This window comes from Arvicanthis niloticus, chromosome 9, assembly GCF_011762505.2.
Source record: "Arvicanthis niloticus isolate mArvNil1 chromosome 9, mArvNil1.pat.X, whole genome shotgun sequence".
Classification (NCBI taxonomy): domain Eukaryota; kingdom Metazoa; phylum Chordata; class Mammalia; order Rodentia; family Muridae; genus Arvicanthis; species Arvicanthis niloticus.
The window spans coordinates 4,715,432-4,729,946 of record NC_047666.1 but is presented as its reverse complement, the minus strand read 5'-3'; the positions used below and the strand labels follow the sequence as shown (position 1 = coordinate 4,729,946).

General features: G+C 43.1%; 1 protein-coding gene across 6 annotated transcripts in view; it reads left to right on the top strand.

Annotated features, from left to right (window-relative positions):
• Hpgds (hematopoietic prostaglandin D synthase) overlaps positions 1–14,515 on the top strand; it is a 37,810-nt gene that overhangs the window by 21,626 nt on the left and 1,669 nt on the right. For 4 of the 6 annotated variants that reach the window (XM_076939873.1, XM_076939872.1, XM_076939874.1 and 1 more), the window contains 3 exons: positions 242–322; positions 3,450–3,559; positions 12,511–12,609. In XM_076939873.1, coding sequence (XP_076795988.1) covers positions 242–322; positions 3,450–3,559; positions 12,511–12,609 — 290 coding nt within the window. The remainder of the gene's footprint in view (positions 1–241; positions 323–3,449; positions 3,560–12,510; positions 12,610–14,515) is intronic. The other 2 variants (XM_076939876.1, XM_034512444.2) reach the window with 1 other exon arrangement.

Sequence of the window (14,515 nt, the reverse complement as noted above, 5' to 3'; positions counted from 1 at the left end):
CCAGTGCTTGGATGACAGGCATGTGCTAGCACATCAGTAACCTCACTTTATACTACTGTACCTGCCCACCCATCCTATATTACACCACATTGCCATCATGTCCTTTTTAGAATATAGTTCTAAAAATTGGATTGGTATGTCATGCTAGCATTAAGTATCATGATTCAGACAAAAATAGCACAGGAAGGCTGGAACTTGTTGAACTGTTGGAATCATAATTCAGTGTCCTTCATTCTGACAGTGTTGAAAAACACAGGGAGGTGGCAACCTTGCCTCTACTGGGTATCACCGGAGGCTTCCTTAGCATCCCATCATAGCAGAGGTAACAGAGATGGCCCCTGCCTTCCTCTCATCATATTCCACTTCCTGCTCCCTTCTCCTGCTCTTTCTACTTAAAAAAAAAAAAAAAAAAAAAAAAAAAAAAAAAAGTAGTAAAAAAGCAGCTTTGGGCTTCTTTTTAAATAATCTACTAGAATTAGCATTGTCCACTCCACCCCACTGCCACCACCACATTATCCAAGCACACTGAGCACCCAAGTGACCCATAATGATTAGAGTCCATTTGGAGGGAAATGTTGTTCGTTTTTAACATGGTGCTGGAGACTCTGCTCAGCATTAAGAGCACTTGTTGTTCTTGCAGAAGCCTGGGATCCCAGCAGCCAAGTGGTGGTCCATAGCTATCCATAACTCCAGGTCTGCTTGATCTAATCATGATTTTTTTTGTCCTCTGTGGGCACCAGGCTCACATACGGTGAACAGGAGGGCAGAATAACAATATACACAAAATAAAATTAATTTTAAAAGGTCTAAGCCCAAGAAAAGGTATACTAGCAGATATTTCAACAACTGAGGCTTGAGAAGAGTCAGAGGAAATGGAATCGTCTGTGGACATTGGGCTTAGAAGAGAAAGGTGTACTTAAGTGGAGCCCCAGAGGATACCTAGGCTTCCAAGGCGTCCACCCTTTTATGTGCATCATGGCCTCCCGGGGGCTGCATAGAATCCATCCACTCTTCCTTGACTTGCAGGTTTGATTCAGGGAGGACCCTGAAACGTTTGCATTACTAAGGATTTCTGAATAGTGCCTAAGAGACCGGCAAACGGATCTCATTTAAATTCACCAGACTTTCAGTACTGCCAGGAAACACAAAAAGCCACAAGAAAAAACAAACCCTTCATGTTTGTAGGGTACAGAAGGAGGGTTACTTAGCAAAATGCACCGAATCTGGTTAGAAAATTCAGTACACGGACTTCCCTAGCACGATCAGGCATGACTATAGGACAATTATTCTGGTGATAGTTTCTTCTTGATTGGCCTGACAGCTAGACACACAGTAGAAGGAACTCAGAGAGAGGGGTGTGGAGAAACTGAGAAAGTATGCAAAACCTTTGCAGGGCTGGGCAGCCCAGACAGGCTAGAAGGCGCACTAGACACACTTTGTCATTCTCAGAAGAGCGCTGGGGGGGGGGGGGGGGGGGAGAACGGGGTGTGGGGGGGTCACAAACACCCATTAGCATTAGCACTTTTCAGTTCCTTTTGTGTTTTGGCTTGGTTTGGTTTGGTTTGGTTTGGTTTGGTTTGGTTTGGTTTGGTTTGGTTTGGTTTTTGGTTTTTTTGGTTTGACTTTTTGTTTTGTTTTTCGAGACAGGGTTTCTATGCATAGCCCTGGCTGTCCTGGAACTCACTCTGTAGACCAGGCTGGCCTCGAACTCAGAAATCTGCCTGCCTGTGCCTCCCAAGTGTGGAATTAAAGGTGTGCGCCACCACCGCCTGGCAAAGCCTCCAGCACCCGGTATTCCCAGCCGGTCTCCGTAGTTAGTAGTACTAACTACTAACCAGGCCTGATCCTGCTTAGCTTCTGAGATCAGATCAGGGTGGTATGGCCATAGACAGCACTTCTCAGTTCTTTGTAAAGACTTTCCTCAATCTCAATACCCCTTACCAGATCAGGTATTCCAGCCACCAGAGGTCAACAGGCAAGGAGTGTCTCTTTTTCAAAAATGTGCTTCTTAGCTTCTGTAGGGCCCACTCACAATAGAAGCCATGTCCTCACGGAATGAACAGGGAACAGTAGGTTTGAGGTGTGGCGTCTGGGTAATTTGATGCCGGAAGTTCAAGAAGAAAGAAAGCTCCAAATACTTTCAAAGGTGACTGAGAGCACCTGCAGTTTAGAAGTAGAAATGTCGACGGAGGCATCACCTGATGTAACTGCTAAACCCTGGATCATAGAAGTCAAGCCAGGGCTGCTGGGAAAGTGAGGGGACAGACTGTGACAGGCTTTTTCAGGCTACTGAGGAGAATCAATTCTTGGAAATCATAGGTAGGAGTTACAAGTAAGTGAAGCAAACATATTCTTTCACCCCTGAATCTGGGGTTGTTTATCTGAGCTGTGCATCAGCAGATTTCCTGAGCTTAGTAATTTGATACCGCTGTACAAAAGGAGTCCATTTTATAATTCTTTAACGCTGAATCATTACCAATTGATATCAGAGAGGAAAAGATTAGAAAGATCAATGACTTGTTAGAAAAAAAATGATGAAAAAATTAAAGAAATCTCAGTCAGTGTTTACTCATTCATATACATATATATCTTTGAAGATCTTGTAAACTGGGGCTGGAGAAATGCGGGGCAGTGTTCCCAGCGTTCATGTGGCATCTCAGGACAATTGTCTGTTGGTGATTCAACAGGCTCTTCTGAATTGCTGGCATGAAGAGTGCTTGCATACAAGTACTTGCATATTTGCATACATACATGCACATAAGAGTTTAATTTTTTTTTTTTAAAAAAAAATGTCTTATGAATCGTGCAAGTTTTTGTAACTTTATTTTTCCTTTTTAATTCCAATTTTCTTTTTTATCTCCCGAGGTTAAATAGAGCCCCTGCTTTCCTTCTGAAGAAAATGTTTCAGTTTGAAGAGAATGTAGCAACAGGGAAGAACATGCCAGCCAACAAAAAGAAACAAGAAATAAGGCATTGTAGCTGCAGCAGGCAGCTTAACCACAGTCGGTATTTGACCATCAGGAGCTGGAGCCCCAGGGATGCAGCAGTAGTTGCCATGGTTATCTCCTATCTAGCTTCATGGTGCTATTCATGTTAAATCACCAACAGACATGGTTATCTCCTATCTAGCTTCCATGGCTGAGCTCCTGTCAGACTGTCAATCCAGGCATTGTGTTGTCCCAGGGTTAAGGCATTCTATTATTTTAAAAGTTGAAATGTTATGATGAAAGCTGGGACCAGATCTTTATTGTAATGTTTCAGGCTGTACAAAGAAATATGGAGTGTAGAATTTTAGAATTTGCTCCCAACTCCACCACCGTGTCTTCTGACTCACTATTTTACACTGTTTGGATTTTCGAAAGTGTGAATATGTCGCCTATTTGATACATTAGTAGTAGTATAAATTGAGCTTGTTGGTAGATGCAAAATGGCCTTTTCCTATCCCATAGATTTGGCTGGGAAGACAGAGCTGGAGCAGTGTCAAGCTGATGCAGTGGTGGACACCCTGGACGATTTCATGTCACTCTTTCCATGGGCAGAGACAAATCAAGATCGAAAAGTAATGTGATGCACTTGCTCTCATTCCTATGGTTAACCTTCGATTGCCTCCAGAAATCACATTCTGGGGCTTTAAAAGTCATTTTTAATCTGTGATATATACGTGTGTGTGTGTGTGTGTGTGTGTGTGTGTGTGTGTGTGTGTGTTGTGTACCTTTTAAAAATGAAATTATAGTAGACTCTAAAGCAAGGTCAGTGATTCCCTGCCATATTTTTTGTTAACCCCACCTCAAATAGTTTCTAAAAACATGCATGTGTGTGAGCCGTTGTGAATGTGTGCATGCCATGGACGTGCAGGATCCTGCCGAGACCTGAAGAGGGTTTTGAATTCCCTGGAACCAGAGTTCCACATGGTTGTGAGCTGGTATGTGGGTGCTGGGAACCAAACCTAGGTTCTCTGCAGGAGCTGACAGTGCTTTTAAACCATAGAGCCATCCGCCAGGCCTAATGCTTCCTAATCCAGCTTCTAATGCTTTTGGTTTTCTGGAGACGAACACACCTTCCTTTCTTTCATGCTTTTCTCTTTTTAAACATTTGTTTTGTGAGCGCATGTTTATTGTTGTACAAGCCTGTGCAAGCCGTAGCATGTATGTGACTCTCAGGAATCAGTTCTCTCTCTCCACCATGTAGGTCCCTGGGATTAAACTCAGGTCATGGAGCTTGGGGGCAAGTGCCTTTACCTACTGAAACATCTCACCAATGAGCTAGTCTTCTCTCTCTCTCTCTCTCTCTCGCTCTCTCTCTCTCTCTCTCTCTCTCTCTGTGTGTGTGTGTGTGTGTGTGTGTGTGCGTGTATGTATGTGTGTGTTGTGTGTGTGTGTCTGTGTCTGTGTGGTGTATGTGTGTCTGTGTGTGTCTGTATGTCTGTGTCTTTCTCCCTTTGAAATGGTGTCTCATTGTGTAAACTGCAGAATGTGTACCACATTTCTGTAGCATATACAAATAGGATTTATCAATTTTACACAGTTCTTACAAACTCCTTATAGAAGCCATAAGACTCTGTCTTCATTTTTTTTTCTAATATTTTTTTAGCCAAGGCTAGCCTCTAACTCACTATGTGGCTGAGAATGACCTACAACTCCCCTTTCTGTTCCACATTTCAGGTGATGCCTGGAACAGTAGGACAAAGCAGCTGTGCACCCCACATTTAACCGGGAATTTCTTCCTTTGTTATCTTCTCTATTTCCTTTTCCCTAAACTCTCAACATGGTGATGTGAAAAATCTTGGTGCTAAATTAATATTCTATAATTATATAGGTTTGTCTATGGAAATATGTACAGACTGGAGTAACACTTTTTTTCTTCTATTTCCTCTTCCAAGATTAATTCTTTTTACATTTTTTTCTTTCTGGAAATTTTCCACACTGTCTGATAAGGTTTCCCTCAAATCCAAGGATCTCAGATCTCCTGTTCTCTCTACTGTCTTCTGGGCACAGTTGCCTCTCTGGCTCTTTAATGGGATCTCTGTACTGGAGACACCCTGTACCCTGCAGCTCTATGTGTTTCTACAGAGCTGTTGTCTCTGGCCTTCCTTCCACCATTATTTCAGCCAAGCCTTTCTTCTGGGATTGAGTCTTGTTTCCCGGGTGATGCCCACTTTCATATATATCTCATTATCTGAGCATGTCCTCTAGCATTTCAAAGGCTACATCACTAAGAGAAGATGTGAAGGCAGGGGGATGTGTGAACTTCTGCGTCTGTGTCGTAGCTTCAGTAGCCATGTCCTACACACTCGATGAACACTCACCACCCGAGGTCTTCATCATCATTCCAAATGTCTCTGTTGTCCTTTCCCTGTTTGCTGGCCTCCTGTTTTGTGCTCCTGTGTTTGGGAAATAATGACCCAATAGCTTTACTGACCATAGGAGATCAAAAGTCTGCTGCTTTAGTACTTTATCACCTTTTCAATTTCTCACCTGGTTTCATAGCTTGGTTGTTGACATCTTGGTTGGATTTTGGTTCGGGTTTTGTCAACTTGACACAAGATAGAGTAACCCAAGAACAGGGAACTGTAGTTAAGAGAATGCCTTCATAAGGAAAAGGAAAGGAGAAAGAAAGAAAGAGAAAGAGAGGGAGAGAGAGAGAGAGAGAGAGAGAGAGAGAGAGAGAGAGAATGCCTTCATAAGATTGGCTTCTAGAGAATGCTATGGGGCATTTTCTCTCTTTTTTCGTTCTTTTTTGGGGGGTGAGGAGCAAGTGTTTTGACTCATAGATGGAGGCAATACCGTCCATCATGGCAGATAAGGCACAGTGGCAGGAGTGTGAGGTAGCTGGTCAGGAAACAGAGAAGACAGGAGTGGAGCTCACCTAGAAAACCTTAAAGCTCACCCTTCATCTCTTCAACCCCCAGTGACTCAGTTCCCCTGTCAGTGCTCTGCCTCTTAAAAGTGCCATATCCTTCTAAAACAAGATCAGTAGGTGGGCATGAAGTATATATTAGGCTATCCGTGACATTTCACATTTCAGCCCCAACACTTTGCAAACAGAAAATGTCAGCCCCTCGTGGTGCCTTGAACAGCTTTCGACTGTGTAACAACCTGAGTTATCACAACCAGATAGACCGCTGATTAGAATTTATCCACCTCACAAATCAAGTAGTCGAGGGTGGTGTCCTGATTCTGGACCTTGACGTCTCCTTGGAACAAGGACTCCTGGAACGTCTTCTGAAGCAGGAGTAGGAACCAGTAGCTGTCATTAGGTCACATGTCGGCAAAGGGAATCTGGTCAAGCGGAAACCACTAAGGGCACATTTCTTTACTGTCTGTGCACCTCCTGTGTATGTGCTCAGTAGAGAAGATATGGATGTCCATCAGATTGAGGGAACCCACAAACGCTCATGAGATGTGGACCACCTTGTGCAGTGTATCTATGGTCAGACCACATTTTTCCTGAAGCTCCCTCTTAGTCCCATCCTTAGTGGTCTCTTCCTTCCTAGACTTTACCCCCAAAGCCATTCCAGCAGTCAGCATTGAAGCCCCTCTTCTTCATGCCCAGGAGAACTTGCTGAGGCTGCAGCCTCAGCACCAGGTTGTACAATGCGGAGGCACCCATGGTCTCCTGGGTCCTTCAAGCCCCAGCCACACAGTTTCCTGGGGGTAGAGCTATGGAGAATATTCTTAATTATCGATTGACACTGTGGGTGGGGCTATCCCTGGGTAGGTGGTCCTGGGTTCTATAGGAAAGAAGGCTGGAAAACCACAGGGCCTAATAAGCAGCTCTCCTCCATGACTTCTGCTTGCTTCAGTTCCTGCTACCAGACTCCTGCCTTGAGCTCTTGCACTGCATGCCCTCAGTGATAGAGTGTAGCCTGAGAGCTGTAAACTGAAATTAACCCTTCTCTCTGTAAGTTTCTTTTGGTCATAGTGCTTATCACAGCACTAGAAACCCTAAGACTGCTGGGCAAGGGCATCTTTATTGCATGCAGTGTGTGTTCCACTAGTATTTGAAGACATGACAGTCTCTCAGCTGTTGACAAGTTTGGCTAATCTAATTACTTTCCCTTAAGTTCTAAATGTTTAGAATGGTGGGTTTTGTTGCATACATAGGCACACACCTTTAACCGCAGCACTCTGGAGACAGAAGAAAGCACATCTCTTCCTATGTAGTTCCAGGTCTACAAAGGAAGCTCTGTGCCAACCAAGGCTATATAGTGAGAACCTATCTCACAAAACAAGCAAACAAATTTTATGTGTGTGTGCCTGTATATATAGAGAGAGACGTGTGTATATATATATGTATGTATATACATACATACTCATATGTATAAAATGATGAGTTTTTGGCACCATCTTCTTTTCTTTCTTGCTTGTATCTGAGTGCACAGATATGTATACATGTAGGACAGATTGATGTCCAATTGCTCCCCAACCCTTCTCTAGCTTACTGATTGAGACAGAGTCACTCACTGAATGTGGAGCTCACCAATTCAGCTAGACTGACAGACCAACAAAGGCCACACACCCTCCCTGCTGCTCAGTGCTGGGGTTAAGCTGTGTGTTAGAGAGCCTGGTTTCTCTGAGGTTGAACAGCAAGCATCTTATAAGCTGAGCCATCCTTCCAGCGTGGCACCATCTTGTTTGGGCCCATTCAGCCTGACACCTTGAAATTTTCAAATATCCATGAATCTTTTAGAATTCCTTCACTATCTCCTTTATTCTCTTTGTCACACAGAACCCCTGGTGCTGAGAGGGTGAGTGTTTATCTACCTCCCATTTTTTAGGGATTTTTTTGTTGTTGTTGTTGTTTGTTTTATTGTGCTTTCTGGGGACACCCTCAACTTGACTTATGGATGCCTGAGTTCTTTTTATCAGGTTTTTACATAGTCTATTTCTTGACAGGTTTTATTACTTAACTGACTATCTCAGTGCCCTCTAATGACAAACTAACTGCTCATTTAATGGTTGCCGGGACTCTGCATTATCAGGTCCCACCTCCAGGTGTCACTCTTGTCTCCTCACCCTTTTACCTGCAGTGGAGAGAAAGGCATTTCATTGTCATGTTCTGCTGTCTTTCAAGACAAAGAAGCAGCCAGAGTAGTTTGGAAGGTGTTCAGAGTCAGAGACGTGTAAGAATGTGACCTGAACCCACCTGGCAAAACCCCAGAACCCATGGCCTGATCATACAGAGCTTGACTGCTCCAGATGAGGACAGGGAGACGCAAGTGGATTAATACCTTGGTTTCAGGTGTTTAGACAGGAAGTGCTGTGAAGGGCGTACAAACCATGGTCACTCTCAGATGCATGGTCTCAACTCCTAGGGTGTGATGTCATCCCACCTGCTGCTGCCCTAAACACTGAGTACAAATAGAAATTATAAATTTAAAGAGACAGTCCAGGTCCAAAAGCTACAGCCCAGAACAACCAATGTCAGTCTCGTCATTTTACTATAACACCTGCATTCTAAATTCTGTTTACATGATTAGGATCTTCTGATTAGAGATATTTAGACAAATAATTTATATAAATTAGGTATGTCAGGGATATGTGCATGGAGAGAGAGAGAAAAGGAGAGAGAGAGAGAAAGAGAGGGGCTTTCGGACGTAATATATTTGGGCTCTGGAGTCATATAACGGGCTTGAATCCTGTTATTGTCTTACTAGTGACAATTCCCTTTTCACAGTTCAAAGTCTTGCAGTGTGAAGTATAGGCATAAGGGCTCTTTTTTGAAGCGTGTTGGGAGCATCCAGTGATAGTGTGTATACACATGACAAGGTGGAAAGAGTTCACTTAACTTCAGCTAGTACAATTAGATGCTATAGAGTTAAGTGTTAATTTGCCCTTATATTTGTGAGGTGTGACATCTATTTTACATATCAATATAAACAAATACATCATGCTCCCCACTGTAGAAAGAAAGTGCATACAGATTTGTGTCCAGGGTTCCATAGACCCCACTGCAAAGCAGTCTGCCGCCTTCTTGGCTGGTCTCTCATTTTCGACTATTCTGTGGCCGAGGCCCCATGGCAGGGCACACCCCAGAGGAGACTATCTCTGGACATTGCTCATAATACTCACACTCCAGCTCTGTGCATAACACAGTGGTCGGTGCTCTTACATGTCTAAAACCTGGTTCAGAAGACAGAAACTTAGGTTCAGGAACAAATTTTACAAAAGAACATGTTTCAGAGGCATTGCTCATAGCTCCGACTACATCGTCCATGAAGTTTGTTTTGCTCAGTCTCGGCAGCAGAGTCCACTGCTGCCACCTTGTGGTCAGGCGACATTTGCAAAATCAAAATATTGCAGTAAGGTGATAAAACTTATTCTTTTTAGTGAGCCAGAGTTTTACTATTCAGCCCTGGCTAGACTTGCAGCTGCCCTGAGCCTGCCTCTTGAGTGCAGGGATTACAGATGTGGGCCATCCATCATGCAAGTCTCACTGATAAAAAGTTGTCATTATGTGTGCTCGAAGAAATGCAGGAGATCTAGTCCTTGCTGTTATTTCTGTGTTGTTGCTAAAATTCTATTTCCAATTTTAAAGGATTAAATGAAACAATATGTCTGTGAATGCTGGTCACCAGAATGCCTTTGAATTTATTATGAGTTTTTTTTGTTTTGTTTTGTTTTGTTTTGTTTTGTTTTGTTTTGTTTTTCGAGACAGGGTTTCTCTGTGTAGCCCTGGCTGTCCTGGAACTCACTCGGTAGACCAGGCTGGCCTCGAACTCAGAAATCCACCTGCCTCTGCCTCCCAAGTGCTGGGATGAAAGGCGTGCGCCACCACCGCCCGGCGAGTGTTTATTATTTACCTGCCCAATGTGTCTGTTTATGTGTGTTTTCTCATCTGAAGAGCAACATGCAGGTGGGAGACTAGCAGGAGAGCGGTAATTCTGAAGTTGCAGTTTCAACAATGAAAGACGGTGGTAGTGAGGATTTGGAAATAGTGAGAATCTCCTTCTCAGGGGCAAAACCCAGCCAACAACGTTCCTGAAGAGGAGACCAGAAATGTCAGAGTCCAGCAAGTCAAAGAGTGGCCACCAAGATTTAACAAGAAACATACATAGGGCTAGAGACAGAGTATTTCTGGCATACCTAAGGCCTCTCTAGTACTTCACACACACACACACACACACACACACACACACACACACCCCTAAAAACAAAAGATGTAACAATTACATTTATTCATATTGTTTAAAATAAACCTTAAGAAATGATTATTCTCTATGTAGTAATTTAAATTTTATTAGTTGAAAATAATTTGACAAATTATAAAGAAAATTTGAGCTAGAGGAGCGATCAATAATGTGGATATTTTATTTATTTATTTTTGGTTTTTCGAGACAGGGTTTCTCCATATAGCCCTGGCTGTCCTGCGACTCACTCTGTAGACCAGGCTGGCCTCGAACTCAGAAATCCGCCTGCCTCTGCCTCCCAAGTGCTGGGATTAAAGGCGTGCGCCACCACCGCCCGGCCAATAATGTAGATATTGTAAGTTTTTATTTGGACTTGACAGTGAGAGCGTGACTATTTAAAAATACACATGGCCTTCATAAAGCTTTCAAGCAACCATGTCCTGCACTCCACTGTGTGCAGCTGTCTAGGAGATACAGGCTAGCCTTGACTAATATTCATATCTGACTCAACCCAGGGAGATGAGATCACAGGGTGTGCCACCATGTTTGGCAAGCACTCAGTTCTCAGGAAGAACGAGGCTATGAATAAATGACTTGGTCTTCAGAGACAAAATGAAACCTAACCATGTAATAAAGGCACCCATCTGTTTTATGGGTGTCTTGCATTACCTTTCTTGTTTATAGTCCCTTACATAACTTATCAGAAGGGAGTGGCTGGTGTGTCCTGTAGATGATATGCAAGGCAGACAAAGCTCATGCTGAGGCACAGTGGCTGTCAAGGAGGAGACACTCCTAAGGTCCCATGGGTGTTGTTTTAGTTAGGTTTTATTGCTGTGAAGAGACAGCATGACCAAGGCAGCTCTGATAAAGGGAAACATTTCATTGGGGCTGGTTTACAGTTTCAGAGGTTTAGTCCAGTATTGTCATGGTAGAAAATATGGCAGTATGCAGGCAGGTATGGTGATGGAGAAGGAGCTGAGAGGTCTCCATCTTGATCCAAAGGTAGCAGACGGAGGCTGTGTCTCTGGACATAGCTTGAGCATATAAGACCTCAAAGCCTGCCCCCACGGTGACACACCTCCTGCAACAAGGTCACACCTCCTAATAATGCTATTCCCCATAGGACAAGCATCCAAACACATGAATGAGTCTATGGGGCCATAGCTATCCAAACCACCACAGGTGTCATGATTCATTACGGCCTGTTATGCCCAGCGGGTGCAGTGATGAGGGAGAAACCCAAACTGGCAGTCCAGACTCAGAGAATGCTATGCATTTATTTCCTTCAGTTGAGTCACATAATTATGAAGGCTTTATGTTAAAGGGGGATTTCAGAAGTCTAAAAACATAGTAATTTTTACTACAATAAACTAAGAGTTTAAAAAAATAATAATAGGTGTTTCTCATGAACTAAAACCATATTTACCATGACTTGCTCTAGCATTTACATCAGCACATCACAGAGACACTTGCACATTGATGTTTATGATGGCACTGCCCACAGTAGACAAATGACAGAACTTACCTGTCAAAAATATAGAAACGGATGCAGAAAATATGATGTATGTGTATAATACATACACATATAAAATATTTGTATAAAAATATCCTGTGTGATGTAATGTAGCCGCCAGCAGCTACGGGAACCGGGTTCACCTGAGAGGAAGCCTGGGAATGAACAGGAATGGAGGCGAGAGAAACGTGGGGCCAAGACAAAGTATTCTGATCAAGGCCTAAAGTTTAATATTTTGCTTTCATATATAAAGGGGAAGCCCTGCCCCCCCCCCCCCCAGTCTCTTCTTGGTTCAGCCCAGGGGTGGGTTAGGAGATAGCAGTCCAGAAGGTGTCAAGGCTAGCTCAGGAGGGGGTCCATTCTTCTTAGCTCCGTAGCAGACTCCAAGGCGCCAAGGTTGGCAAGGCAATGCTTCTCCTAGGTCCTACTGTTGCTTGGGCTATTGTGGTAAAAGACTCAGGCCTGGTGGAAGGGCACAGTGTAATACCACCATGAAAATACATAATGAAACTGGTGGCAAAAATACTTTAAAATGAGTAATAGGGTTGGTGAGATGGTTCAACTGGTAAAAGGTGCTTCTAAATCTGAGGAGCTAGGGTTTGATTCCTTCTGTGGTGCAAGGAGAGAACTGACCCCTGAATGTTGCCTTCTGGTTTCCACCAGGCTCTGTGGCACATGTGTACACATGAGTACACACCAAACACACAAAATAAAATAATTTTAAAACTTGAGTAATCAATGACTGAGTCACGTCTCGATACGGTCATAACTATGACAAAAATGCATCGTCGCTTTCCCTCCTTCCCACTCACTGTACAGATTGCTCTTACGCTTCTCACGATTTACAGGGATGTCTGCTCTCTCCTAGGAGCACATGTTCAATGAATTGCTCACACGTCAAGCACCTCGTCTTCTGAAAGATTTGGACACATACTTAGGAGACAAAGAGTGGTTTATTGGCAATTATGTGAGTATATTTTATGTTTTTAAAAATGCCAGCAACTGTATTTAGATAAATCAACAAACTAAAAGCTTACTGAGTAAAAATGTTATTCCAGCCAGGTGTGACAGTACACACCTGTCAGTCATCCCAACACATGAGAGGCTCCATATCAAGTTTGATGCCAAACTGGGCTACATGAGCCCCTGTCTCAAAATGGAAAGAAGAAAGAATGGGGGTGGGGCAGGGCTGGAGGATAATTACTCAGAAAATATAGTAGAGAAAATAGAACACTAAACTTCTTTCAACTAACTCTTTACAGAGATCTGACCTGGAGTCATGAATATGTAATTCATAATTTATATAATTATATACATTAATCTTTAGAAGCTATCCTAAGAATCAAAAGCAAATGAATGAATCTGTGTCACATACTTAAGAGTACAAAAAGACTACTTATTGCATTATTTTGTGCATTTGTGTACATATGAACATGTATGTAAATATCCGTGTGTGTATGATGTGGAGTCCAGAGGTTGACCTCAGTTATTGTCCATCAGACACTGTCCACATTGTTTTCTGAGATACGGTGTCTCACTGGTCAGCCAGGCTAGGCTGGCTGACCAGTGAGTCCCAAGGTCGATCCTGTCTTTTCTTCCCAAGAGATAGGATCACAAGCCAACGCCACAATACCCATCTTTTGTACATGAGTTCTAGGTCTCAAACGTGGCTCCTCATGGTGTTTGCACAGAAAGCACTTTACCAACCCAGCTAACTCTAACTCCCCAGCCCCTGTGCTGTGCTCTTAATAACAAAAAACTACATTCAGTGCAAAGCACTGTAATCTGAGCTCATAGTAGGAATATCAGAAAAAAAAAACATACACCATTTTCAGTAAAAATACTAGCAGCTCTGGGCACAATTGGTATTGTTTTAAGAATATTATTTATAATTTACACATTGTGAGTGGAAAAATCAGAAGTTACACTGATGTTACTAAGAATCAGGATCTTTGGTGTGGAAGAAAAGGAGACAAAGATAAATTATGGGTATCTCCTTATACCCAGATTCTGGTCTCTTAAATACTGAAAGGAACTGGGGGTTTGGAGACAAATGACTTAATCTCAATTTGAGACAAGAAATATAGCGAGTGCTTTTTATACTAAGAGCTAATAGTAAGCTACCACAGCAACCAGAGTTAGTATCAAAAGGACTTTGGAGTCATCTCAGGACTGGCTAGAAATGGAGTGATCTAGACGTCAATGAGAATGTGAACAGCAGCAAACTGAAACAAGTCAAAACAAACAGAGGAAGTTATGACAATGTATACTACATCCAAACATACAACTCCCGCAACCAAGATCCTGGCAAGCTGTAGTATGGAGCCCATGTTGAAAGAATGAAGTGGAATGTGAGATGCTTGGTTGGAAGCACTTGTCCCGCCTTTTCTATGCAAGCAGTACAAGTTTCTCTTCAGAAAAAAGTATTCTAGTCATAAATAAGAGTACAAACATTATCACTTGCCAACCCTGAAGAAGTGATGAGCCTAGCCAGTGACCACCAGAAACCACCTGTGTCACAGATGTCACATCTGGCCAAATGCTAGAGATGGGCTTCCAGAGCAGGACCATAACTCCACCCAAATCAAATCTAACTGATCTCAGTGCTGTTATGGGTGGAGTTTCCCAGCCTTTTGGGACGGGCTGTATGGAAGACAGGAAGAACTGCTGTCTGTGGCTTAGGTGACTCTGATCAGCATACCTTGTCCCTGTATCTCCTCAGCTTTCCACCACACTGCACAGTCCCCTCACTTCTCACTTGCTTTTTATAAACTCTCCTTTTCCGTCTCTGTTTTCTGTGTAATTCTAGGAGCCCTTGACTTAAACAAACATCACCTCTTGGAGGCTCCCTCTGCCCATGTTAGCCACTGCAC